At 39.5% G+C, this 27,916-nt stretch overlaps 1 protein-coding gene across 1 annotated transcript; it reads left to right on the forward strand.

Annotated features, from left to right (window-relative positions):
• Nucleotides 1-3,417: 3,417 nt before the first annotated feature.
• On the forward strand, nucleotides 3,418-26,566 carry LOC118245829 (arylsulfatase H-like). Its single transcript, XM_035542344.2, has 11 exons — nucleotides 3,418-3,765; nucleotides 4,820-4,898; nucleotides 5,360-5,500; nucleotides 6,370-6,491; nucleotides 7,457-7,579; nucleotides 9,172-9,595; nucleotides 10,690-10,826; nucleotides 12,617-12,751; nucleotides 17,089-17,251; nucleotides 18,243-18,364; nucleotides 23,870-26,566. Exons 2-11 carry the CDS (start codon nucleotides 4,864-4,866, stop codon nucleotides 24,238-24,240), a joined length of 1,773 nt encoding a protein of 590 aa, XP_035398237.1. The 5' UTR covers nucleotides 3,418-3,765; nucleotides 4,820-4,863; the 3' UTR covers nucleotides 24,241-26,566.
• The last annotated feature ends 1,350 nt before the right edge of the window (nucleotides 26,567-27,916 follow it).

Below are 27,916 nucleotides of genomic sequence, written 5' to 3' on the forward strand. Positions count from 1 at the left end.
AGTAGAGATTTTATCCTTTATTCTTCACCTCTAGCCAGAAGTCTAAGGAAATCCTGTCTTTTGTGGTAAAGGAATTGAACAGATGGATACTTTTTTTGTTGTTGTTCGTTTTTTGTTTTCAAACTTACATGTAAGAGACAACTGTAGAGGTATATGACTAAATTCTGTCAAATTTATGCCTGCTCAACGAAGACAATTGGAGAACTCTGCAGAGAGCCTAGTGTATAGTGTTGAGCAGGCATACAGTAAGAAATATTGGACTTACAAACACTACATGTTTGCAGTTGTGCCCTGTGGTCTATAAATCATACTTATCCAACATAGCAGTTTGAGTCATTGTAGCTTCCTGTATTTTTCTGTTATCTTTCCAAGAATGTTGTTGAGACATTGAACAATTGTGAGTTTGTGAAGGATACTCCTCAAGCTGTAAATAACTTATTGAGTAGAAGAATAGAATAGAACTTGAATAGAACTAGAACTTTGAATAGCACTTTTTGAAGCTGTAAATAACTGTTTGAATAGATCTGCAGCTTTAGATGAGTGACGATAACACATATCACAGATAGTAGAAAGTACCAAACACTGAAGTCCAGTATAACTCTGCAGTACTGACAAAAGAGAGAGAAGCATTTTGCTCTACAGAAGGAGGTCTTGGTGCATACTAACTTGGCAAACAGCAGTTTTATTGAATAAAAGATGCCAAGTAAAATGTTTTGGATAAATAGCTTGCACTGTTTCAAAGTCAGTTAGCAAAACACGGTTCGTTTGAGAGTTATATTGGAATTAGTGCTCAAGAATATTTGGCAGCAGTATACTTATGTTTACAAACTGTAACTTGTAAAAATGGATCATGCCAATACTAGTTAAAACAAAAACCAAAACAAGCAAACAAAAAAACCCACTAGTGTTGTGATCCTAGCCAGACTTTCTAAGGAGGCATGTGAGTTTGTTTGCACTGAAGTTTGCAGTGAAATTGTAGAGATTTTAGTGCTTTAAACTGTATTTTTGACCATTCTTTGCAGTACGTAGATGAAGTCAGAGTCTATCATAAGCATGCTGCTAAAACTCTGTAGAGAAATTGGGCTTTGAAGTGAGTAAATGGAAAGTGAATGTTTGTAGGGATTTTTTTATTCTCCTATGACAGCCCCTGCAAGCATTTTACTTGCTCAGCCAGTTTAATTGCTTAACAGTTTTCTTATCATCTCAGTGTTTTTTCATAAGCATTACATTAAAAAAAAAATATTTCTGTTTGTGTCATTTCAATATTTAGCTTCTTCAGTACAGTAAGTTCACTCTGAAAACTTGTCAGTTATAAGGGAATATATAGGGAATATATCAATGTGTCTCCTTGTAGTACTGAGATGTGAGAAACAGAGAGGCAGTATAAAGCACACAAAAACTCAAATGTTTTTGCTGGCAGAGAATTCACCAGTAGTACTGAGTAGTGAGGAAACAACAAATTCCTGTACTTTGGTGTAGTTTAAAAACAGCTGGAAAGGAGGAAATACTGCAGGGCTTGGAATGCAAAGAAACATAATCCCCTTTCTGCTTCATTATTACAAACCTTTTTTTTTTCTTTTTTTTTTTTCTTCTCCTAATAAACGATCTTGGTTTAAAAATTAATTCTGTTGGAGACAATAAGTTATCACAGGTGTTACCTTTGCTTTGGGTCACTAACATAGTGGCGAGTAATAGGACGTAAGGGCTGTGTGAGCAGCCTCCACTTCCAGACATAGTTTTATTACTAGGGAAAAATTCAAAGTGTTTTTTATTATTATTATTCTTTCCTTGTTGTTTTAAAGACATGCCAGCAGCAGCATGGGCACATCTTCAGTAGTGATCACATGGTCAGAACAATGGAAACAGTCTAGAAAACTGAAAGAAAAATTTAGTCATAATTTGGACCAAAGACAGATGTAATTTAATACTTACGTTATTGGCAACTTTTAAAGACACACCTTTCCCAAAGTGTGACATAATTTTCAAGAGAGACAATTTTCAAGAACAATCTTTGCACCAGAAAGATCACAAGCTGCTAAGTAATTGTACCAAATAACTATTATAGTCAAACAGGTCTTAGTAAAAGTAGCCAAATTTGACACCTTGTGTCTTAAAAGGTAACCAAACGTAGTCATGTGTGCAAAGAGGTCAACAAACAAAAACCTGCCTCCAGCCGTGGTTATCCCTGCCAATGTGTTATACAAACCTGCCAGGTGAAGCTGCTTCATCTTTCTGCCTCACTGACTCCTGCTGACTTCTCTCGAGTGCAGAGTTAAGTTCAGCACTCACAGTGTTCAAGAGACTGGGAGGACTGAAATGTCAACTAATGAACAGACAAGAGTTTCTCTGATTGCTCAAGACCTTAGAAGGGTAAAATGCATTACAGCAGAGCTAACTTCCCAAAGTGTATGTGTGGAAGGAGGAATACTAAACACTCAGTTGTGGGAGAAGACAGTGCAATTAATATCTTCAGGTGGGTTTAATATCACAGGAGGTTTAGCTTTCCTCAAAATGCAATGAAGAATAAAAGACGACATGAAAGAAGAAAAGGGGGAGGACAAGCTAATCCTGTTATCCTGCCTGGAAGGCAAGAAAGCAGGGTGGGAGGAAACAAAACCACAGGCTCTGAGTTCAGTTTTGCAATTATTTGTGGCATCTCTTTGGAGGCATTAAAATAGAGCAGTGCTAGGCTTTACACAAATCTGCACAGAATTAACTGGGTAGGGAGTCTAGAAAAGGCAGTGGCCGTGTTGTGCCAGTGTTTCAAGAATAAAGACTTTGTACTCTGCCTGGAATTCATGTGAAACCTCAGCAGCGGTCCCGCTCGCTCGCTGCTCCTGGCAGGCATCCCAGCAGTTCCTGTGTCCAAGACTGGGGGAAGGGAGATTAAGAGCAAAAGCAGTAAATCCAGTCCCGCTTCCTCCCACGCACATCTTAGAGGATCAGGACTGCTCAGCAAACCAAGGAGCAAGAAGAATTTGAGAGCAAGAAGAATAATTTGTTTTCCACATTGTTGAAAGGGGCTGGCCTTTTTTATTAGACTTGATGTCCAGTTATTGTGGCTTACTGGTTTACAGAGGAAAGTGCTATTTGCCATTTTCTTGGATTTGTGTAAGTTACTGTGCTGATTCTAGAGGACAGTATTTTTTTAGATTTATGCATTACATTGTTTTTTGTTTTTGTTTAACGGCTAAGAAATCTTCACAAGCCCTAGGCCCCAGTATAGTGTTCATCACACTCCCAGCAATGTCAGTGAGAGCTCTGCTTTTAGAAGGAATCAGCCCCTAACAGAAAAAGGTGAATATGTATATTTAAATTGATTTTTTTAACAAGTTTAGTATTTCTTCTAATCCTTCAGTAAGGGTAGTGTTCGTAAAATGGCTTGTATTAAATCGGGAAGCACTATTTTTAATCTTGCCACAGCCAATAGTATTGAGATCCAAGCGTCTTTTAATATTACCACTGCAGCTCCTCAGTTTGTATTTCTCAGCTTTCTTTAGAAGCTCTACAAAATCTCTGTCTAAACATCAATGTAACTGCTGTCACCAGCTGGCTGTGCCACGTGAACATGTGGGGACACAGTGGAAGGCAAGAGAGCTGTTGTACCAGCTTGGAAAGCTCATCGACACCTATACAGGAGATGAAGAGAAAGAAGTGTGGCAAAATAAGGATTACTCATGGACTGGACATTTCATACTGTGATCTCATTTTGCAGTGAAGAAACAAACATCTTGAATTTACATCAGTATACAGCATGAAGATGAGGTATGCCAGTCCCAGTGCAACCAATTTATCCCTGGCATCTGCATGTCTGTTTGAATGGTTCCAGTGCAACATCTGCAGATCTCTTGGTCTGCGTCTATTCACAAGCAAAAAGAGTGCATTCCCCAAGCCATTCTTTGACCAAAGCAACTAGTTGTACTCAGCAGGCATAGGAAACTGCTTCCACTCATAAAATGTGCCTTACCAGGCAAAAATAAATATTTAGAAACCTAAAAGCCATTTCTAGACTTTTAAAGTCCAGGTTGAGTTCACAGAGGTGGCAGGTAGAAAAACCTGCTTGTAAACTTATAAATGGCATTATGCTTAGAAGTTCTTTATCAGAATATTTATGTTTCTGGACAGTTTTTAGTAACATTCAGATAGAAGCACCTCCCTGAATATACTAGATGGCATCCAAACCTAAGTGTTACGGTCCCTTCCCTAAGAATTAAACTCTAATTATTGGTTTCCAGACGGGCTTTTCTTTGATGCATGCTTTCTAGTTTCTAAGCTCACAATAAGGATTAGCTTCTTTTTCTGGACCTTAAAGATAGTTTGATATTACATAGAGAGTGAGGTATTAGTTTTACTTATCACTTCCTCCTGTTCGCCACCTAATGGAAGCCTTCCTTTCAGTGAAGTTCTGTGCTTGTATTTAGTAGCTGGCATCTTTAACGCTTGTTTCAAGCTGTGGGCATATAGCCATCTTGCCAAACACCAGTTCCCCTGAAGTCAGTGGCAGATAAGAGCAGGCTGCATTTTGTAAAACTGCGTGCTGTGCTATCTGACCCTACGTGTCCTCAGAAGCACTCTCTCCTACCTTGCAGTGTCAGTTCAGGAGGGCTCTGCACACACATGTTCAGGAATTCAGAATGATGATCAAGCCCTAGTAGTTCAGTCCCCCTCTCTTACAGTCAGCCCACAGGCGGTGGTGATGTGATTGTGGTAATGCAAGGTAGTTAATGACTAACTTCACAGACAAGATCACAAGAGCTGCTGGGCTCTGATTGTTGGTTTGTTTTTTTTTTAATGATTTTTTTTCCTTTGTTTTAACCAGAATTACATAACAAACTGTGTACCCATTCCATACAAGGGGAAGCCATGAAGTTTACCAGGGAACACAGTGGTAAGAAAAGGTATCGCTAAGGGTCTTTCCTATGTTTTTAAGTGTTGCACATAAGAAAATGTAATCTCTTATTTAAAAAAAAAAAAAAAAAAACTTTGATAATCTAAGAGCAGAAAATATAGATTTAGAACTATAGGTCTTTCAAGGCCTTTCAGCCTATTCTTACAGGATACGGAGGTTTAGTGGCATATGTAGTATATGGTGTATTACATGTAATATATGTCTGATGAGATGGGTGCAAATGTCAAGAAGGAAAAGTACATACAAGATTCCTGTGCAAATGGGAAAAAAATAATACTGGTTTCAGAGAAATCAAGTTTTGTAAATACTCAAGAGCTCCATCTGCTGCCAGTATTTGGTAGCTCTTTGCATCTAAAAAGTCTTCATAATACTTAAAGGATAATAATTTAAACTACATTCTAAAGCTTGCAAACAGTTTCCTAATATTAACCTTTTTACTTCTAACTTCAGGAGCTGCCTGAGCATTTGGCTCATTTTATGTTTGTTTCCAAGAACTTGTGTTTCAAGTCCTTCAAAACCCAATTTTTTACTGATACTGGCTGATGATCTTGGTATTGGAGATGTGGGTTGTTATGGCAATGATACAATAAGGTAAGAGCACATGCTACAAATTAAATTATCTCCCCCCTTACTGGTGAATTTTAGTAGGAAAAACAAACAAACAAACAAAAAAACCCACCACTGATGGCATTACTAGAAAACTCCTTATTAACGGATTAGTTTGTCTAGATACACTTCTTTTCAAAGACATGTATAAAATAAATGTTTATAGAATAGAAATTCTACAGTAATTTCTATTGGAGTAATAATTATATGAGCATGCTTGAGTGACTTTCTTGGACTTCCAATTTTCAGCATGTATCGCCAGAATTTTGTAAATGTGCACATGCCCTATATTTTTCAGGCATGTGTATAATTTGTAAGTTTCCACAACTCATGGATTGAAATGCTAAGGACCACGATTAGGATATAATACCAGCTAACAATTCCAATAGGCTTGTTACAGAATGACAGCTCAGTCTATGATGTGATCTATTTCTCCCTAGTGCAGTTTTCAGTCTTGATGTAGCCTGGCTGATTGGTAGAATGATTGTGTATATATATATCCCTTGCCTATTCTAACCTATTTTAGTCTCACAAATTCTGTGTCCTGTTTCTATTAGTAGAATCTTTTTCACTGTGCTTCATGAGCTTCTGATACAGGATAGACCAGAAATACCTTTATATATATATATATATAATATATATATATATATATAACATATCTATAGAAAATTTCTTTTCAAAGTAGTTAAGATATCTCAAAAATATATAACACAATTTTCCTAGTTGAGTTGTAGATAAAAAGAGGAGTTTGTAAATTTGGTGATGATGTCCTTGAGAAAACTAGAAAGACTAGAAAGACACTGAAAAGTTCTGTATAATATATTTTTTATCAGAGATGTGATTTTTCTCTTTAGGACCCCCAACATCGATGGCCTGGCAAAGGGAGGAGTGAGACTTAGTCAGCACATTGCTGCAGCTGCTGTCTGTACTCCAAGCAGAGCAGCCTTCCTGACTGGCAGATACCCCATCAGATCAGGTTGGGCCTCTCTCTAATGGTTGACTGCAGTTTGTCTAGCCATTATTGCTATTAAAAATCCCCTTAAATAAACCCGTTATAACCCTTTAATAAAGGCTAGTTAATCTAAGGACTTGGGGCATCAGTGAGATGGGCAGAAATCAAAATGACTAGATTCACTGATTGAGTTGTATGGGAAAAGGCCCACATAAAGCATATTTAATGCAGTTAAATGACCACACGGAAAAAGATAAAAATCAAAACAGCACAAAGCACTCAAAGGTAGAAACATGAAGAAAAACAAAAAGAGTGTGTAAACACTGTATGTTCAGTGGTATTAAAATTATGTTAAACAAACCATAATATTTTGAGTATCCTGACAAACATTTTCATAATGAAATCTGTTAGATGGTGGAATAGTTCTCAACAATAATGTTTTAAAACAAATATTTTAAAAACAAGACAAAACTTGAGCCATGTTATCTCCCAGTAATCATGAGTGTAGATCTTCTGATCTGATCCTAACTTGCTAAAGAAGATGGCTTTGTGGATAAATGAAATCATGAGCTGTACATTTCAGAATTGTGTACCCATGACTCTGTTAATCTTTTGTTTTACATAAACTTTCCCCTTTTTTGTCTCTTTTTGTTTGTTTGTTTCTTTCTTTCTTTTTAACGTGATATTTTAACATTGTGATATAACTTTGGTTTTAAGATGTTGCCTAACATCCAAACATAGACATTTGGTGCCATTTTAGACACTCCAGTATAGCCGAGGTATCTGCATTGGACTAGCATTTACAACATGGGACTTGGAGGGGATATCCTTCTGGAGGTCAATCAGAATGCCCTACAGCATACTGAATGTACAATAAAAAGGTACTAGACTTAGGCAGCTGAATCTTATTCGTTAGAAAGAAAAATCTGAAAAGACTGAAAATCTTAAGTATGGCTTGTTTTAGTTTAAAGACTGTTGTTTTTCTCCAGGCATGGCATCCAATACGCAATACCGTGTTCTTTTTTGGAATGGGTGTTCTGGGGGGCTCCCACCTAATGAAACTACTTTTGCCAGAATACTGCACCAACAAGGTTATTCTACAGCACTTGTAGGTATGAGATGTAGAAACTTGCCACCTTTTCATTGATGTTATTCAAATGAGGCTGTGTCAGTAAATATTTTTCTTTTCCAAATGTCCAAGATCAGTTAAACTAGAGTTTTTGTAGGCATAACTTTAAAAATCAGCAGGGTTTTTAGAATCCCACTCACAACCCCCAGTGTCAACACAGTAATGATAAATCCAAAATAAGGATGTATGGAATACTCAGATATACAGAGCGAAAAAATAAAAATAAAAATAAAAATAAAAATAAAAATAAAAATAAAAATAAAAATAAAAATAAAAATAAAATCTTGTTTGCCCAGCACAGATTGCTTTAGAAGAACCAACAGAGATATTCAGTGATCTATAGTCTATCTATTTGATCAGGAAAATGTCTGCCAATTGGCACCCAGACACTACAGTGTCTTAATTATATCTGATGGATAGATTTTCTATTACTTATGCATCCTGCTTATCATACAGACTCTAAAAATACCTTAATTTTCTTCAAAAAGCAACTCTGTAAAGTGAGACCCAAAAAAAACAAAAAACAAACAAATAAACAAAAATGAAAGAGTCCCACTGCCTCCAGTGGTTTTTGGATCAGAATCCATGTTCAAGAAATTAAATCCCGTTAACTGTTTGCCAATTTCACCTGAATAGTGATTAAAGGATTTGTCCTTCAAGCACCTCACGTTCTTAGGCTCTTTTTGAGGTAGTCAAATGTGTCATGTGCTTAATTGTAATGACTATGATTTTCATGCCTCTGTTTGGCTCCAGCACACTGAGGTGTCATGTAGTTCCTAATGAGTATTAGTGATGTACAAGCTTCACAGGAGCCTGTGCAAAGAGGGGATCTTTCCCTAGCTCCTTGCAGTCTGTTATAGCTTATGCTGTAAAACACATTCATATGCAGGCTCACAGAGCTGATTCGGAGCTCTCCAAAGTTATTTCTCTGGCTAATAGGCCCAAAGCCCATGGTCATAGACTGTCTGTCTTTCAATGTCAGGATAATTACACTGCTCTGTAATATGACTTCATTAAGCTTCATTATCAGTGCATGACATATTCTGATATGTCCAATTGTACTGGATAATTGGAACGGCCTATTTTTGCTACTCATTTTAGGATGAATATAGACACAGAGAGCCAATGTGTACAACTTCTTCCTGAAATCTGTTCTTGAATGTGAAGGCCAAATAGAAATTGTGTGTAAATTAGCTCATATTTTTGCACTTTGCTGTTTATTTTGGCAAAAGGGATTCTCCCCACCAGGCCACGCATTAATGAATGGCTACTTTATCATTTAAAAATAATAAGCACCAAATAGCGCAACCATATTGGTAATTATTCAGGGAGATGGCTGAGCTGGACTATTGCCCTGTATGGAATTTTGTTAAGATAAGTGAGGAAAAACAGATATTCTGCTCAGATAGAGTGCCAGAGTATGATTGCTCCCAGACAGCCTGTCCTATTCCAACCTACTCCTCCCTTGGCTGCACCTTAACTGAGGAGTGCAGCCAACCTGTTAGAAATACAGGCAGACACATATGAGAGTAATAATGTTGGATTTTATTTAATACCTTTATTTTAAATTTCCAGGGAAGTGGCATATGGGTGTGAACTGTGAATCCTCCCGTGATCACTGCCATCACCCTTTACATCATGGTTTTGATTATTTTTATGGCATGCCTTTCACCCTTTTGAATGAGTGTCAAGGCACAGATGACCCTGAACTGGCCAAGTCTTTGCAAGATACATATTGGCTTCACTCACAGATAATCTTCCTTGCAGTGCTTACACTTTTGATTGGAAAACTGACCAGCTTATTCCAGGTAAAATGGAAAATAATCATATGTGTGGCCATCTGTGGTCTCCTGTATTTCCTTTCCTGGTTCTCCAGCTATGGATTCACCAAGTACTGGAACTGTATCCTGATGAGAAACCATGATATCACAGAACAACCAATGAACCTTGAAAAAACTACTTCTAATATGCTGAAGGAGGCAGTTTCATTCATTGAAAGGTAACCAACAAAAATTGTATCACCTCTTAAGGATTTTCTAAATCATACAATTGCTGTGTCATACAACACTTGGTTAGGCAGCTGGCATGCTGCACCACATGCCCCTACTGCTGGCAAGTAACAATTTGCTGTTTTCCCCCTACATGTCAGCATCCAGCTGCTGTCCTTCATCTTTTACATAGCTTGTCAGCAACTCAGGAAGAGATGATTTTGTTGCCTTTATGTTTTGTCCTGAAAGGGGTCCTGGCCAAGGACTATGAAGGACTATTCATAGGAATAGAAAAATGATCTTAGCCTGATTAATGGACTGTCATTTAAAGGTCCAAATGAAGTTAATATTTTACAAGTAGGAAACTGATACTGAGTTTTGTTTTGTTTTCCCAAGGTGTCCTTCATTTACAGTACTATCAGCTAGAGTTAAACTAACGGCTAATTTCTTAGAAATATTTATGTGACAAGTCTGAGCATATCCCTGAATAAGATTATATTGTTTCTCTGAGGGCTTGGAGGTTTTTTGTTCGTTCTTTTTTTTATGGGAAATTGGGGTGAGAGAAAACTCTTCTGTAAAACTATGAACATAGATGTCCTCATAGAGGATATCCTCAGGTTCGTAGGATATCCTGCCTGGCCTCTAGCTGCCCATGTTAAAGGAATATGGTTCCTTGTGGGTCGAGTGTCATACCTGCCAGTTTCACAAGGATGTCTCAGGGACACCAATATTTACGTTTAAGGAAGTGAGTCCTCTTGTCCTTGCCTCTGCGTGTGTGTCACTCTTTAGGCTATGAACTTTTGTGCTTATTTATCTAATGTTCTACACATACTTAATTTGGAACAAGAGAAACGTCCCATTACTATTTTGGTCTTCATACAGAACCAAAATCTTTGAGGGGTGTTTTAATCCCCTCTGTCTCCCAAGGCCTCAAAAATGCAAAGATGTCAAAATCCAAAATTTTTACTCTAGACCCTAAACATATTTTTAGTGAGATAGTCACTACCATATTACTGTTATATATATCACTTGCATATTACTGTTATATTTTGTTCTGAGTGATAGTTTGCAGAGAAATGACTACTGTTGTTTTCTTTTATTTCAGAAACAAGCATAGACCGTTTCTTCTCTTCTTTTCCCTTTTACATGTTCACACCCCTCTGATTACCACAGAGAAGTTTCTGGGAAGAAGCAGACATGGCCTATATGGAGATAATGTAGAGGAGATGGACTGGATAGTGGGTAAGTGGTGACTTGAAGGAAATCCTTCATGTATTTGACAGTGGAAAAGAAACACCCCATCAAAGGGGTGGTCGCAGAACTCCCTATTTATATATGACAAAAAACTTGCCTTGGATATATAGTTAGCTCCAAAGGTTGCCGTTTCATTACCACACCTTTCTTCTTCTTAGGCTGAAAGTGCAGGCTTTTCTTGTGACAAGTTTTTCTTCCTACTTTTTAATTGACACACTTCTGTGTTGTAGAGTTAAATGAAGTCAGATAATCAGATTATTAATCAATATGTATGATATTACTCCAGCTGTCTAGTCTCAAAAGATATAACTGGTGATGCTGATGAAGCATTATACACTGATCGTTTTGTGTACTTGTTCCCTTTATCTTTTGTGTACTTGCGTACTTGTTCCCTTTATCAAGAAATAATCCTTACAGCAGAAGTCTGAACTCCTTCCTAGCCAAAAGGCCAAGTTAAAAAGTTATGATGTTTCATTTAATAAGTTAATTAAATTTAAAAACATAATTTGCACTCACAGCTCAGATTTATACCTAAGCCTTAATTAGTAGTTCCTTCTCGCTTCAATGGGATGGAGAACGATAGCTCTTATTTACATTTCCTGAAAAGTGAAGGCCCTACTGACAAAGTATTCACCGTTCACCTCTAGTTGCCGCACTCCAGACCAGATTCCCTAGCCTTTTCTACCTCCAATAGCCATGTTTAAAAAAATCTGCCTTGAAAGGAGTCTGATTGCTTGTGTTTGGCAGGCTGAGCACCTCTGCAAGATTTGATCACACCAGAGGACTCTGGCACACTCCTTTTCTAATTTTTGGCACCAACTACATTCAGACACAAGCTACTCAAGCAGAGCAGAATAGCACAAGTACACTGGTGTAAGGAACATGAGTTGCATAGGACAAACAGGATACAGCTAGGGAGGACAAAAGTCTCCTTCTAAGCTAAGAGATTTGGGCTGTAATTCAGAACCAAGAGGCCTAGATTCAATCTAAATTCCTTTTTGGAGGTAGGTGTTAGTTTTTAAGTAAGGTCAATAACGATCTTGACCAAGGGGACACAAGAAATCTGTAAAGCAGAGCAGACTGAGCTCATGACCCCATCACTGGCCCTTGCTTTTTCCTTGCATGTCAGCTGTTGTTGCTTCTGTAGCTATGGAAGCTGTTTGTGGTGATCATATTTTGATGCAGTGGGTGATTCGGAAAAGCAATCAAAGATAAATTATACTCTGTATAAATGTTTTATCCTGTCAGTACTGAAAACGTTCCTTATGAAGTTAGATCTGAATTGCACTCTGCGGAGTTTTTGCCACTGACTTCCAGAGAAGATTTTGGCTGATCGTGTGAAGCCTCATTTCAGAGTCTCTGTTTAGTTCATGGTGAGACAAAAGCATTTCTCTGGGACGAGGAAGCGCTATTGTTTAAGCTTTTCAAGATGCTTGAGGCTATACAGTGGAGAGAGTCCTTGACTAAGAATTTACAGCATAGAACTGACAGAATATTTTGAGAGGCCTGAACAAAAGGAGCATTCATTTAACTTATTTTCCGTTTGGTTTTATCTTTTATTTTCCAGTAACAGAATTTATTTTCCACAAACGGAATTTGGACGCATTCAGCAGCTTTCTGTTGGGCTCTTATCACTCCCATGATTTAGGATTACTCTGCATTGCTTGTGGTAGCTCATTACAGAACTCACTGAGGTCAATGGAATGTGTGTCTTCACAAAATTTTAAAAATCTGACTGCATCTCAGAACATAATTTTGATGTTTTGCTTTGTTTATAGGTAGGCTTCTTGATGTTATTGACAAGGAAGGCTTGAAGAATACCACATTCATTTATTTTGCATCTGATCATGGGGGATCTGTAGAGGCTCACAGAGGAAATGTCCACTTGGGTGGATGGAATGGGATCTATAAAGGTAAAATCTTGGCAGCATGTGCATGCATAAAACTACCTATTAAAAATAAAATATGTCCAACTATTTTTACAAAGGTATTTACAAAGCAACATGCTGGAATGAAAATCTTAGTTTGTAGGGCTGGAGCAACTTTAGGGCATCAGCTAGTCATCCTTCAGTCCCTAGACAAGATCTCTTTCACCAAAGCTGCTCCTGACAGCTACATTGTCTTATCTATTCTTGAAGACCTTCAGTGATTCCCCAAGTACTCGTTTGCATTGTCATTGCTACTAAATTTGTTTGTTTGTTTGTTTGTTTCCTGGTATCTACCTTTCCTTGCTGAAGATTATGCAGAAGTTCTTTCCTTATTCACCAATCTAAATTATTTTATTTGACATGATTTCATCTTGGCAGAACTGTTACTGATATGCTAATTTCCTTCTACATGCCTAAAAGTTATAAGATTATTGATTGCAATATTTATTCAGGCAGTCTACTACTATTTGTTTTGTTTTGTTCTGTTTTGTTTTCCAAGATAGACATCACAGCTTGCCTTTTTCCAGTCTGATACCTCACCAAATCTTCACAACTCAAGCAAAGCAAATCTTCATCAACTAATGCTATGAATGCTCCAAACATTCATCAGGTTTAGACTGTTTGAAAACATCTGCCCTTAGTCAAGGCTCTGATGTTGCCTAATGGATGATAGGGTAAACTATGTTTGTTACTTGGTAACAAGCCATGTTTTTGTATTAAAGACTCATACAGAAGCATCGTTAAAATCATTTAACATTTCAGTTTTCTTTCCTGTTTTGTTTGTTTGTTCCCCAATGAATACCAACTAGTACTTTCTGCATTTTTTTCGTCATGATACTTCTCCTTTCTCTTTCTCATCACTAGTTACCTTTCATTTTACATTTTGTCCTTTCTGATTTTATCATTAAGAGCCCATAAAATAAACCATCCTTAATAGCCTGACCGAGATTCTGCCTCTTGTATTACTCCTTCTTGGACTTGAAATCCACCAAAAAGCACATGAATTGCCTAAATAATTATACTTCCTAATTTTGCACTGGAATATGAAAACCTAAACTTGTGCCCTTTAATACTGGTTCTTTAAAGACTCACCAATTCTTCTTGATATTTTTCCCCACAAACAGTTTCTCTGAGGAGTCCTCCTTTATCAGTCCTGTAGCTTTATTAAAATCTGCCTTTCTGGAGTTCCTTGTTTTTTTGTTGCCTTACTCCTTTAGGTCTTAAATTTTTCATTGTCATTCTCACCCAACCCACCTTTTATGTGGTTATTCTCCACTTATTCTTGCTTTAGTACTAAATCATAGAATCACAGAATCAATCACAGAATGGTTTGTGTTGGAACAGACCTTAAATGTCATCTTCTTCCAACCCCTCTGTCATGGGCAGGGACACCTTCCACTAGATCAGGTTGCTAAAACCTGGCCTTGAACACCTCCAGGGATGGGGCATCCACAGCTTCTCTGGGCAACCTGGTCCAGTGCCTCACCACCCTCTGAATAAGGAATTTCTTCATAATATCTAATCAAAATCTACCCTCTTTTAGTTTAAAACCATTACTCCTTGTCCTATCACTACACTCCCTGATAAAAGAGTCCCTCCCCAGCTTTCTTGTAGGTCCCCTTTAAGTATTGGAAAGTTGTTCCCAGGGGTCTCCCCAGAGCCTTCCCTTCTCCAGGCTGAACAACCCCAACTCCCTCAGCCTGTCTTTGTATGAGAGATGCTCCAGCCCTTTGATCATCTTCGGGGCCCTCCTCTGGACTTGTTCTAATGTGTCCATGACATTCTTCTGCTGGAGGCCCCAGAGGCAAATGCAGGACTCCAGGTGGGATCTGATGAGAGCAGAGTAGAGGGGGAGAATCACCTCCCTCACCCTGCTGGCCACTCTTCTTTTGATGCAGCCCAGGATACATTTGGCTTTCTGAGCAGCAAGCACACGTTGTCAACTCACGTCAAGCTTCTCGTCAACCAACACCCCCAGGTCCTTCTCCTGAATGCGTAAATACTCCCTTCTACTTGCTTTTTCCATCTCTTTTGTCATTTTGTTGAAAATAAACTTTTTTCCTCATTGAAAAGCAAAGAAAACAGTTTCTAAAGCCCACTGCTGGTTAGTATTTATGTTTTTCCTCCATTTCCCTTAGATGAGCTCTGTTCTCCTTTCCCTGTGCTTCACCATGAAGTCAGGGAGTGCTACTTTGCATCAAAGTGTACATCAGTGCAGCAGAGGCTAAAGACCAAACCCTTAATGCTTTTATCACAACAGATCTGATGAGATTCCTTAATCTGAACTGAAATCCTCTGGAATTCCTCTAGCTGTCTGAACCCATGAGATAACTCTCGATTTCCAAGACCTGAAAAGCCACTCTGATACCTTGGGCAGCTTGGCACTTACTGTATAATGAAGCCTGAAAACTGTTCCCATTGCTTATTTCCCTACAAATGAAGATTCAGGTGCTTTGATCTTGCTCAGCTTCAAAATGCACATTCTCTAGCAGTAAGTTCTTTGATGAGCCACACAATAAATTTTTGATAGAGCTTAGATCACATCCAGTAACAGTCCTAAATGGAAAATTAGCCTTCAGTTCTGGATATGAAGTTTCCATACCAGTAACAGATGCAAAAATAAAGCCAGTGGGCTAATTTGAGTCTAACCTAGGGTATTCACTTCTGCTAGCCTAACATAAGTACATGAACAACAAGAGATGAAAGGTGAATGTGATTAGATAGTGATTTCAATGAGAGGACAATGATGATGCCTGCTTAGAGATGAGACAACAAGAGATAGATATAATATTAGTTTAGAAATTAACAACAGAAAGGGGTTATTCACATTTATCTCTGCATACAACAGAAGAGGGGACATCCCATTGAAACTAACAAGCAAAAAACAATTAGTTTAATTCATAAATATCTGTAGAACTCACTGCTGTAAGGTGTTATTACTGCTAAGAGGATATTAAAAACAAGAAGAAGAGCCATGCATATGGGTAATAACAGATGTTAGTAAACAACAAGGTGTGAGAAACCATCATCCTACAAAGCACAAGGTTATTGTACAAGTAGGTGGACTTGCCCTTTTTGTAATCCACCATACCACTTTGTCAGCCTCTTAAACCAAGCTCTGGGAACTTTGGCTCTCAGCTCTATGAGCACACCTCGTCCATAGTAAAAGCCAGAGTTTAGTTTAAACTACCATTTATAGTAGTTTATTAACTGAACTAATGGTAGTTTATTAACTGAACGAATACACTAGCTTCTAGTTTTGCTTGACAATTTTTCTACAAGGTTTTTCTGCAATTTTTTGGCATTTCTGCCCTAGATAGGATGAACAACAGAGCAAATGTCATGTAGGTACCTGAGCTTCACACTTACATTTTTTTATTTTCTGAATGGGCCTTCAACTTGGCTAATGGATTTCTGGCTTTAATGGAGTTAAATGGATTTTTTGGCTTAATTAATATCCCCACCCTTGACATTAAGAATAGACATTTGCAATTAATTAATCATTCTCACTTTGAAGTAGCAGTCAAAAAAATATTTTGACTTATAAGATAACCAATGTATGGAAGAGAAAATAAAAGGAGAAGATTAAGAAGATTAGAGGAATGCAGAAAAAAAAAAAAGACTGGATTTTTTTCACATCAATAGAAATGTAGGTGGGAAGTCTTCCTTACTGCGGAACATTTAGAGTGCTCCCACATTTACCACATGGGTTCTGCACTTGGGACCACCTCAGACCATCCCCAGGATTGTAAATTCTTGGAGGGCAATCAAACATTATCATAGTTCCTCTCACTGCTCTCCAGGATTGGAGAAATCATTTTGTAATGTTCAGCTACCTCTGGTTTAGGACTGTCTGACAACCAAGCTTGCCCTGCGTTAATCCCCCTTTCGTGGGCACCATGTGAGGCTGCAACCTCTCTTTCACTGACAGAGACAGATATTGCTTTTTACTAATAACGGATGTGCGTGTTTTTAGGGAGTGTGGAGATTATTCTCAAACATGACATTCAATTAAAAATACGGGTTAGAATGTCTTCTCAGGCATCAGAGGGTGAAATTGTTCCTCTTATGCCCAAAACGCTGCTTTGTATTGGGTTTCTATATATACCACACAAGGAAGTGTAAAATAAAGTGAGTAATAAGTAATCAGCTTATTCCTGAAGAATGGAGCTTGCATTGTAGCCATTCTGCTGTTCTCCATGTTTTCATTAAAAGTATTTGAATATTTTGAAAGTTTTAAACCCTTTAATTATCCATGCATAATAAATGTCTAGTATCTCTCATTCTTATATTATTCTGGTATATTTTTTCTCCTCTAACAGGTGGAAAAGGAATGGGAGGTTGGGAAGGAGGGATCCGTGTTCCAGGAATAGTTAGATGGCCTGGAGTGTTGCCTGCAGACATAGTTATCAGTGAACCAACAAGCCTTATGGACATTTTCCCAACAGTGGTTCACCTGGCTGGAGGGGTAGTGCCTCAAGACAGGTACAAAAGTGGCTTCATAAACCTGCTTGCTCTCCTTTCTTGATTTAGATCAAAGCTGACTATATGTCACACATCCTAACGCCCGCGGGTTAAATTCTATTAGTTGCTAAACCAGATAGTTCTCTAGCAATCTTCTGCTTAGTTTTCCTCATCTTACCTGATTATATGGGAAAGGCAAAGGAAAACAACATGTGTTATCAAGGATCAGTTAGCTAACTCGGTTTTCTAATCACTGAAAGGGAACCTGGCCGACTGGGGTCACTGGGATAACTTTAAAAAAAAAAAAAAAAAAAAGGAACTTTTATATGAAACTTTTTTATATGGAACTTTTATATATTCATAAAGCTGGTTGGTCCTGTTAAAAATACCTAAGACAGGCCCTTTCCCAGACTAGGATGCCAGGTTCTTTGTGAGTAGGGAATATGAAGCAAACAGCCTGTATTTGGGTGCCAGTAATGGAGAAGGAAGTTCCTCAGAAGTAAACAACTAGTAGCATCTATGTTAGACTCCTCTAAAGAACAAGTGAAAGGCTGGGTGGCTACGACATTCTGAGCAAAAAGCAGAAAAGTTCTTGTGTTGCATAAACAAGCCAACTGTCAGTCAATTAACTAAATGGCACTATTTTTACACAGCCCTAAGCTCACAGAGCTCTTGGTGATTTCAGTTTCAGGGAGTCAGATTAAAAGCGGTGACCCTTGCCTTCTCTATGGTTATCACTTATTTACCCCCAGGAAAATTACATTAATGATAACTTATCTCCCCAGGATGTGTGAACTAGATGCAATTTCATAAACTGCTATTAACTACTAATCGCTGGCCTCCACCCTTCTACACAATTAAAAATGTCAGGGCTCGTTAGCTAAACAGTGGCCTATTCTAGAAATAATACTTGAAATCCTAATTCTGCATGCATGCAGAGTGCGTACCACTTACACTCCAGCTGCAGGGTGAAATTCCTGAACAGCCTGGTGACCTCCGGCCTCTCCATCAGGGTAATCGACGGACGCACCTTGCTGCCTCTACTGCAGGGGACAGCTCAGCACTCCGAGCACGAGTTCATGTTTCACTACTGTGGTGTGGTTTTGCATGCAGTGCGGTGGCACCGAAAGGACAGTGAGTATAAACATTTCCACCCTTCCGCTGATCAGAGATAATGTAATGACCTCTAATTTCCAATACAGTAGCATGTAAAAACATCTCTACACATGTGGAGTTTCTTTCTTTAAACTTTTGCAAGGTGCAGAATGGCTGAGCTGTTAGCTAGCTATCCTGCCTTGCCTGAGGGAAGGGTTTTGCTTCCTGAGTAGCATAGCTTTAAGATTCCATGTTGTTGCTGTGTCTCTATAGCTTTTGCTGTGAAAGCACTCAGGATCAGCTTTGCTTTGAAGAAAAAGGAACTGCACACGTAAGGTCGTTATCTTAAGGAGTAGTTTGTTTTCAGTCGCCCTACGTTATTTGTTCTGTTCTTTTTCAGCTGTGGCATGAGGCAGGCTGACTGCAGCTGTAATGTTCTCCCTAGCTTTCAACAAGCACCCAATTTTTGCTGATGTCACCCTCCATTAAAGCATAAAATAGAATGGGCTAGCAACTGGTAGCTGAGTCCTTACTCCTGCTCAGAATGGAGGGTGGCATCTGTGTGACCAAACAGAAGCAGTGATTCACCTCCTGATTAGCACACCTGGGCACATCATTAGCACATTAGATCAGTCACACCTAAAAGTGCCTGCTTCTCTCCACTGACTAAAGAGGGAGCTGAGACTGCCCATATCAGATATAAAAATCTCCCTTATATTAACTTAAAGTTAATTGAGATGAATTATACCTTCTGTGAGCAGATGTGAGAGTATTTGTAAAGCTAACAAATTAGTGGTGGTGCTATACATCACCACTATACATTTTTGTTTGTTTTGTCATTCTGCACAGCTGGAAAAATTCAGAAGCCAAAGGAGTAGGCTATACCTACTCACCTTCCTTTAGGAACTTGAAGGAGCCTCTTTGATTTTTGTTTCCCTATCTATGAAGTGAGAGAATTACTCAGTTCTTATGAGACTACAATTAGGTAACAATTACAAAATGCTAGGGTACTCCACCAACATCAGCTGTTCAAATTCAGCTGTTGGTATGCTGACAAGAAGCTGGCTGATTAAGAACTACTTTGAGTGCTGACATTGTGGTGAGATAATGTTAGGCAGCCCTGAAAATCTTTCTTATGTCAAATGCCCGTGAAATCTTTCTTATGTCAAAGTGTTAACTGAGTGATCTTTCTTGAACTTATTTACATTTTCTTTATGATACTTTCTGATACTATGACAGTTTCAAAAATTAATAGTATCAAGACAAGAGTCTGCCTGCTGAGTAAACACATGAAAACTGCAAAACTTATTCATACATGCAAATATTTCAGAACAGATTTCTCTGTTCCTATCACAGATGAGACTGTTCTGCTAGAACACACAAGGGCATCAGGATAAATACAGAGAACTTTGCAGTCTTTCTTGTTGGCATGAATAAACACATACCAGGGTTGCAACACCAATTTTTTTAGTCATGCTGCCAGTTTAAACTTGAGGTCAGTGCCCTTGACATCATGCCACAGGAACACGGCTCCGAGGCAGGAAGTCACTGAGCTTGGCTGACAGGAAACATGGAAGAAAGCAATAAAGACATAATGTGATGCTGTGTGGGAAGGGGGAGAGAAGAAGTTCTGCAGCTGCCCATCTTCTGCCTTGTAGCTGAGTAATGAGACATTCACAACCCTACACGTCTGAGTCTGAGAACTCAACTTAGGTCCGCAGTCAATGCTGTAACCAGCAGGCCAGCCAGGCACTGAGGGTGCTAAGGGGAGGAGTGCTCCTGCGGGGGTGCCCTGCAGCACCCGCGCTTCCACACGTCCCTCGACCCCGGCCTGGCTTCCACACAGCGTCGGGGGCCAGTGGCCACGGAGGCCATGAGAGACGGGCTCGGCTGTGGGCCGGTCAGGAGCCGCCGAGGGGAGCGGGAGGGGAAGGTGCCGCCAGGGGGCAGCGCGGCACCACCACAACCGCCCCCAAACCGCAACAACCGCCACAACCTCCGCCGCGCTCCCCCTCAAGGCGCAGCTACCGCGCTTGGGGTGCGCCTCCGCGGGAGTCAGACGTCAAATAAGCACTTTAGACAAGGAGATTAATAAATAATGACAATAACAATTCCCTGGATCTCTGGCGCAGTTACCAGCCCCACTTTTTGTTTTCAGATTTGGATGAGCGTGCAGAGGGAGCGTGCCTCCGCCCCCTCCCGCCATCACAAAAGTCCATCACAATTCTTAGAGATCCCCTTAATACATATATTTTTTTTCCACACAGAGAAAGCAGCTTTGTCTGACTGCACAGACTCCTTGAAAACCACTGCTAGAGGAGTCACACTGCACTTCCCTAGTGAAAAGTTAAATTCATACACCACTAAGGGACAAGTTTGAAGAACTCTTTTTCAGGCTAAAGTACTGTTCTCCACCCCTCCTGCTCACCTGTTGTCCCCCGAGGCTGTACAAGGTTTGTCTACACCACAATTTTACTTCAGATGAGAAGCGTGCTTTTGAAGCAACCCACCCTGAGCATATCATGTTCTTGTGCTTTGGTTTGCACTGTGGAATGAACTTGAAGACCATAACTTTAGTTTAGAGCAAACTATCTGTAAAATAGCTTCTAGTATCATAACAAATATGCTCTCATCACTGTCAGATTTTGAGCAGACAGGACCAGAGAGTTAATTTCCAGTAAAGCACCCCCAAAGAAGTACAGTGTGAACGTCAAGCTATTAACACCTCTTTTGCTCTACTGAACAGTTTTTAATAGGTTATACTACTTGCAATATAGACACAGATATGATATACAGATGTTGTACAGGGTTGTTTTGTCTTCCTCTGAAACTAAAGCACAGCTTCAGCTCTCATGCATGCCTTTCTACAGTTTTTACCACTGAAACACACTGCTGATGGCTAGGGGATTGAAAACAATGGGATGTTCTGCATATGAAAGACTAGCTCTTCAAATACTACTCTTTGGCTCAACTTTCAGCTAGGACAGAAATTCTGCTTCTTTGCTCTGACAGCCATTCCTTCTTACTAGGCTGACAGACTTTTTTAAATCTAAGTTTTTTTACAGTTGGGCCCAATGAAAAGTATATCACATTCATATTATGTATTTAATGTCTGTTCCCTTTTATTTGCTGGACAGGCTGAATATGAAGCCATTGTGTCTTGATGTCAGGATCCGTAAATTAAGCCCTTCACTGAAGCCAGAAGAATCCTTTAGCTGTATGTTAAAGTGTTTTCCTCTACCACAACACAATAAGACTTATTAGTGATAGCCCATTTCTTTCTGCTCATTAAATTGATTGATTGTTACCAGATGGGTTTGAGAGATGTTTGGATGGAAGAAGCAGGTTTTCTTTCCCTTAGATATATTACATTAACATGTTGCCCTAAAATTCACACACATTCTTCAAATTCTGTCAGAGATACTTCAGTAGTAAATTGTGTATCTCTCCTTGCCTCTTGGAGAGGGCCCAAACCCCTGCTGGTTCCATCAATGCTGATTTCTACCACCTTTTTTAATTTTTTAATTCTTTTTTCCTTTTTTTTTTCTTTTTCCCTGATCCCTCTGTAACCTCACTGTTTACTCAGCTCACCAACACAGGTTAATTACAATCAGCCTGACTCTGTCCTTCTGAATGAACTAACAAGGACCTGGCTCTCTCCCACTCTGCAACCCCAGTAATTCTTTGCAGCTGTGAAAAATAGATATTAAAATTTTTGCAAAATCAGAACAATTCTGCTCAGGCACTCTACTCTCAATTGTTGTAGGATATATGTTGTGAGGAATTCAGCTCAGTTGTTAAAGAGTGACTTGATTTGTTTTTTCTGAGCACTGATCACAAACTTCTCTGTTGTAGAAGTTCATATCTGTCTATCTCCTGTTTGTCTATGAAATGGTCGGTCATTTTAGCTGTATCACAGTCATACAGATAATCAGAAAAAAATGCATATGGCCCAGAGAGTACTTATTTAACTCCTTCTAACAAGCATCTATGCTATGCAACCAACAGACATAGGACCCAAACCCCATGCTTAGGGAACCCTGATATGACAGAGAATGTTCGCATTCTTGTCATAAGATAAAAACATACTTTTAGTCACAAGACAGGGAAAAGTAGGTGGTGTTGGAACACACCCCTGCCAGCAGGACAGCACACACCCAAACAGAGCTAAGGAACACCTGTCCTCGGTAAGCCATCGGCAGCAGTGAGCCATTTTCTTTTCTGAAATCCAGCTCTGCATCCTTTCTCTGACAATTTCAGAAATGGAGATATCTAAAATCTAACAATTCTAAGTGTATTATGTAAAAACATTTCAGAACCATTGAGACATCATCCCTGCACAGAAATGTAGAACGATAGTTCAGCAGGATGTGGAAATTGTAGAGTAGAAATAAATAGAAACATGGCAAGACAGCAATGGAAGATTTTAAGCTAAAAGATTATCTGAGCTTTAATAGCTGTTATTTGCTCCCCCTCACATTTTAAGAAGTTTTGACAGTGATGGTGGTATTTTATTTTTATTATTATTTTTTTTTCAATTAACAACATGTCCTAGCTACAGTGACACAAAACAGACAAAGAGTAAAGCTACAGAATCCCCGACACAAAGCACAACACAGGGGACAACAGGAGGAAGGACAGTTCAGCAGATCCCATTGAACCAAAAAGAAAAATGCCACATAGGCATTTGTCATTTCAGATGTCAGCTGTTTGTGCTCAATGCATCAAAGAAATGGCTCCAAGTGTTGAAGATCCCCTTTCTTCTCCTCTCCTTTTTCAGGTATAGTGTCTAATAGCTGTCTTCTTGCTGGGCTGTTCTTTGCCTCCTCTTGGAATGTGTTCAGTGTAGTGCTTTCTAAACACAGGGAGAGGAACAGAGGGAAAGGAGGAGAGAGGAAGGAAGGAAAATCCCCATTTGAACTGCATTTACTTTGTCATTTTTTTTCACTACAAGTTACGGATCTGCACTTATCCAGTGGTCAGTACAACAGCCTGGTAAAATACAAGCTCTGAAGCTGCAAACTGATTGCATTCGTGGTGTTCACTTAAAAACTATTCTCCACATTTTATTGTTTTCATGGCCTGCCGTTAATGCCCTCTTTGAAGAAGTGCTTGAAAATGGGCACAGAAATGTGTTGCATCAGCTCCCGCCCAGGTGCTGCTCTTGGCTCAGACATACAGAGCTAGCAGAAGAACCATCTACCAGCATCTACATTGAGAAATGGGGGATACATTCTCCATTTTTCCCACGAAGAGGGGTGTAGAGTTTTAAAGGGGCACAAGAAAGGGGCAGGCTCTCCGCACTCAAAATACTAGACCTACGCATCCACCTAGTGTATATGGCCTTGCAAATACTCATAGCCCAGGTGTGCCTTTGAGTCATGAAAACAGTTCTGAGTCCCTGCCAGCTCCCCAAAAGAGCCTTTTTCCCAGACGTGAGAACCATGAGGGAAGCTTGCAGGTAACTTAAAACTTGAACCACCTTTCCAGGGACCTCCCTGACTCCTACTGCCACTAAGCTGTTCAAATGTGCTTTTGTTACAGGGGGCACCACATGGAAAGCTCATTATGTGACTCCAGTATTCCAGCCAGAAGACTCCGGAGCCTGTTTTGGAAGACGAATTTGCCCGTGTTTTGGGGACGGTGTAACCCATCATGACCCTCCACTGCTGTTTGATCTCTCACGAGACCCTTCTGAGGCAAATCCTCTCTCGGCTGACACTGAGCCCTTGTTTGATACCATAGTGAACAGAATAGGGAAGGCTGTAGAAGAGCATCGCAGGACACTGACTCCAGTCCCACAGCAGCTCTCTCCTTACAATAACGTATGGAAGCCGTGGCTGCAGCCGTGCTGCGGCACATTTCCCTTCTGTTGGTGCGATAAAGAAAACAACAAAGCAGATGACATACTTTAATACCAAAATCAAAGTACAGTGAGCTTAAAAAAGGTACTAATTTTCACATTCACATGACTACAGTCATACAGCGATGGGGACAAATTACACTGTAATAACTGAAAGGGACATTCTTGATGCTTTTTGTTCAATCCCTTCTCTCACAAATATTCACTAAGCCTATGCTTTAAAAAAAAAAGTTTTTTTTAGATGCTCAAAATATATTTGGCCTATGAGTCACCTGTATAATCTATGCCTCAAATGCACAATTCTAGATCAAATATCCAGGTAAATGAACCAAAAATTCTTTCCTTACTGATTTTGAATTCAAATAAATTATGGATGACATGAGATTAAACTTTAATTGCTACTGTTTATACATGTAACATGCTTGTTAAGGCAAAAGGACCGAGCCCAAGCGGATCTCTCTGTTCAAGCCTTACCTTTTTAATAAAAAAGCTGTTGTGTGCTTAAAAACACATTTATACATTTAACTTGGAACCATGAAAACACACTGGCCTCTAAGAAATAAAAGTTTTTAATTTACAGCAACAGTTTGCTTTATCTGTCCATTCATTTATCTGTCATGTAAGAATTCCCAGGGAGAAGAAAACAAACAAAGAAACAAACTGGCAAGTATGTTTTTAAAAAGTAGGTAGTTAAAATTACAATCCCAAATTCAGCAGGTAAGTATCTAGCTATTCTGGAATACTAAACCATGGCAAATCCTACTGACGTACCTTTTCCATGTTGTTAAATCATATCCCATGTAAGAGCATTGAAAATCATCATCCAGCTGCCTGGACAAGATAGTCCCAAATTTCACAACCTGCGAGACCGATTCATAAGCTGCATGTCCCACTTCAATAGTAATGCTCCTGATTTCATATGCTCCACGAAAAATGTGCTTTGTTTTGGAAGACGGTATTTTGGTTTCAGCATGAGGTGTTAAAAAATCCACAGCGCACACACTAATCACCTCAGTGTATAGGTCATATTCGACAAGCCAAACAAGTGTCAGCACTCTGTACAGTCATTAGGGAAAGGTAGGGAATTAAAATGTCTAATCCTCTCTCGCTGCTCTCTGGTTAACTAAATCATCTCTTAATATATAATCCTAACCATGTTTTTGCAGGGTTTTTGTGTCAACTCCAATTTTTATGCAGAGGCTCCTGCATTTTCTGCTTAAAAAAAAGTAAGTTGTGTGGTAGAGACTGATATTCAAACTTCTGAGCCTTCCTGAGCACTGTGTATTCACTCCTACCACACAGCTAAATGCCTGCATGATTTCAAAAGCGACAAGGGAGGGCAAGACCAGTATAGCAGAAGCTTCAGGTAACTTGTTTCCCTAAACCTAGCAGCCTTGCACAATACAAAGGTCACCTGTGTGTCATTTTTCCCCCTTGTAGGACAGGGAGGAGATAAGGAGGCCAGGGCAGCACAGCACTGTGGGGTTGGTAATCCCAGAGCAGTGTGCAGCTCGAGCTCTGACAGTAGGTCCCAGTCCTTTCACCAGCCTCAGGACAAGACAGCACGTGTGCCTGGAATTACACGCTTTTCAAGCTGTTTTCAGGCAAGCTCCTGACTTTTATCCCCCATGTGCACATCACCAGTGTGGTAAGTCGTGATGTTGTCTTGGTCTAAAGAGCACACGTTGTGACCATGATGCAGCACCAAACGAAGTCTCCATAAAGCAAAAAGGGCATTTCTTTGTTATTTCCCCCTTAGTACTTTTCCTCTAAAAGGACGCCAAGCAAATTATGCGGATATTATTCTGCATAAATCAAAGGGCTAATCTGACAATGAACTGGTAAGACAGATCAATGTCAGGCTTGACAGAAGTATCTAAAAATACATTTGTTCTTACTGGTTGATAGCATTTAAATCGAGATCAGCCTTGCTAAGAACTTGTCAAAATACATTTTTCTGTGGCTGACAGGGATTGAAACCAGAGCAGCTGGATTCACAAAGAAAGAAAATAGCATAAAAGACCCCGTGCTTTAAAGCCAGTTTGGCCGATTCAGAGATGGAAAGGAGTGATCTTGCTGCTCAGGGGGGAACAAAGGCAAAAGTTGTTTTCCAGAGTCAACCCAGCCTGCCCAGTAACACCTATGCTGCCAGTAAAACACAAGCATAAGCTTACCCTCAGATCACCCCAGCACCCTCCTCCCATCCCCAACTGGTCAGACACAAGAACCTGCCCCATCACAGGCTAGGCCACGACTAACGGGTCTACCAAGAGGCAGGCAGCACAAAAGCACAGGTCCAAGCTCCTGCAGGCAGTGTGGGAAGCCCAGTACATCAGCAAAACCCCCAAACCTCACCTCTGAGCACAGTGTGAATACTTCTGGCCCATGGTCAAAGGCAGGCTAAGAGCTAGCAAGAGCAGAGGGCATTTGAATGGGCTGACAGCACATCCAGCACTAAAGCCTGCCCTTCACCTCACAGCAGAGACATGGTAAATTATCACCAGAATTAGAAATTATTTAGCTTTTATTATTATTAGAAGTTATTAGGTAAATTATTTTACCTATTTCCTGCAGATCCTGGCCATGGAGTGGTTCCAGATCTCTGACTTTATACACGCTGTATACACTATCTCCTGGGAAACATATACTCCCCCTACAGCAGGTGAACCCAACACCATGCTTAAGAGTTGTCCTGGGTGCATGCTTCCACATAAAATGCATTAATGGATAAAAGGCTGTTTTTGTCAAATGCGACATATTTGTATTTGTATGATATTAAAAAATAAACTCAGTTACAAAGGTGTTTTTTTTTTTTTTTGGAAAAAAATATAATGATATTCTGAAAAAAAAAAGGGGGGAATATATGATGTGCTCTCTCCATTGTTTTCTCATGGCTTCTCCCTTTGTAGAAGGGAAGAAGTACCACATAAACTGGCCTGTTAGGCAAATCTGAGACAACTGGCAAACCACCAAGCCACTGTTAACCACAGGAGAATGCGCCTACATAAGGTTAAATACAGATGCCACACAGAAGGAAGCAGCTCTGTAACAAAAGAAGTTTGTTTTTAATGGAAAGAGCTGTGGCTGAGCAGTACAAATGTCTGACATTCGTGATGTATGAAGCTGACTTCCATCTAAATAGTTTGATCATTATTAAATAACATTTGGAAACTCTGCACTAGGCTGACTCAACAAAGTAATTGTTGAGTCTCACAACAGTGAGACAATAAGCTTCTAAAATAACTCACTTCACCATGTTTAAATACCATGGATGCGTTGACATGCTCTCTGCTGCAACCCAGGGGAACGCCAGTGCATAAATCACTAGAGCCCATCACCTGAGAATACAAATAATTGTGTAACAGACGAACTGAAAACAGGATTTTGAACTCAAACTTTCTCCTGCTCGAATTTGGGGGAGAGTATGGGACACAATTCATTTACAAGAGTGATGGAACTGAAGAAGTGAAATCAAAAAACTTGTGCTCCCCAACAGATTGTAGGCTAAAATACACACACAGTGTTGAAATGAATCTCAGGATATTTCCCTAGAATGTTTTAATTGCAAAATTACTTCTGAACAACTCTGCAAAACTCTATTTTCTCTTTGTATTAACGTGCCCCATTACTAAGATGTTTGAAAGGAAAAAAAAAGTGACATTTCTGAGGAAAATGGGGATATTGCGGATTGTGAATGACTTTGGCTTCTGTTCTGCCACGTGTCTAAA

This window comes from Cygnus atratus, chromosome 1 (genome assembly GCF_013377495.2).
Source record: "Cygnus atratus isolate AKBS03 ecotype Queensland, Australia chromosome 1, CAtr_DNAZoo_HiC_assembly, whole genome shotgun sequence".
NCBI classification, from domain to species: domain Eukaryota; kingdom Metazoa; phylum Chordata; class Aves; order Anseriformes; family Anatidae; genus Cygnus; species Cygnus atratus.

Bases quoted from the DNA above. Each gene is read 5' to 3' on its own strand.
- LOC118245829 (XM_035542344.2), top strand. From the start codon at position 4,864: ATGAAGTTTACCAGGGAACACAGTGGTAAGAAAAG. The intron at 6,492-7,456 runs GTTGGGCCTCTC...GTTTTTCTCCAG, and splicing joins CAGATACCCCATCAGATCAG to GCATGGCATCCAATACGCAA. The intron at 7,580-9,171 runs GTATGAGATGTA...TTAAATTTCCAG, and splicing joins TTATTCTACAGCACTTGTAG to GGAAGTGGCATATGGGTGTG.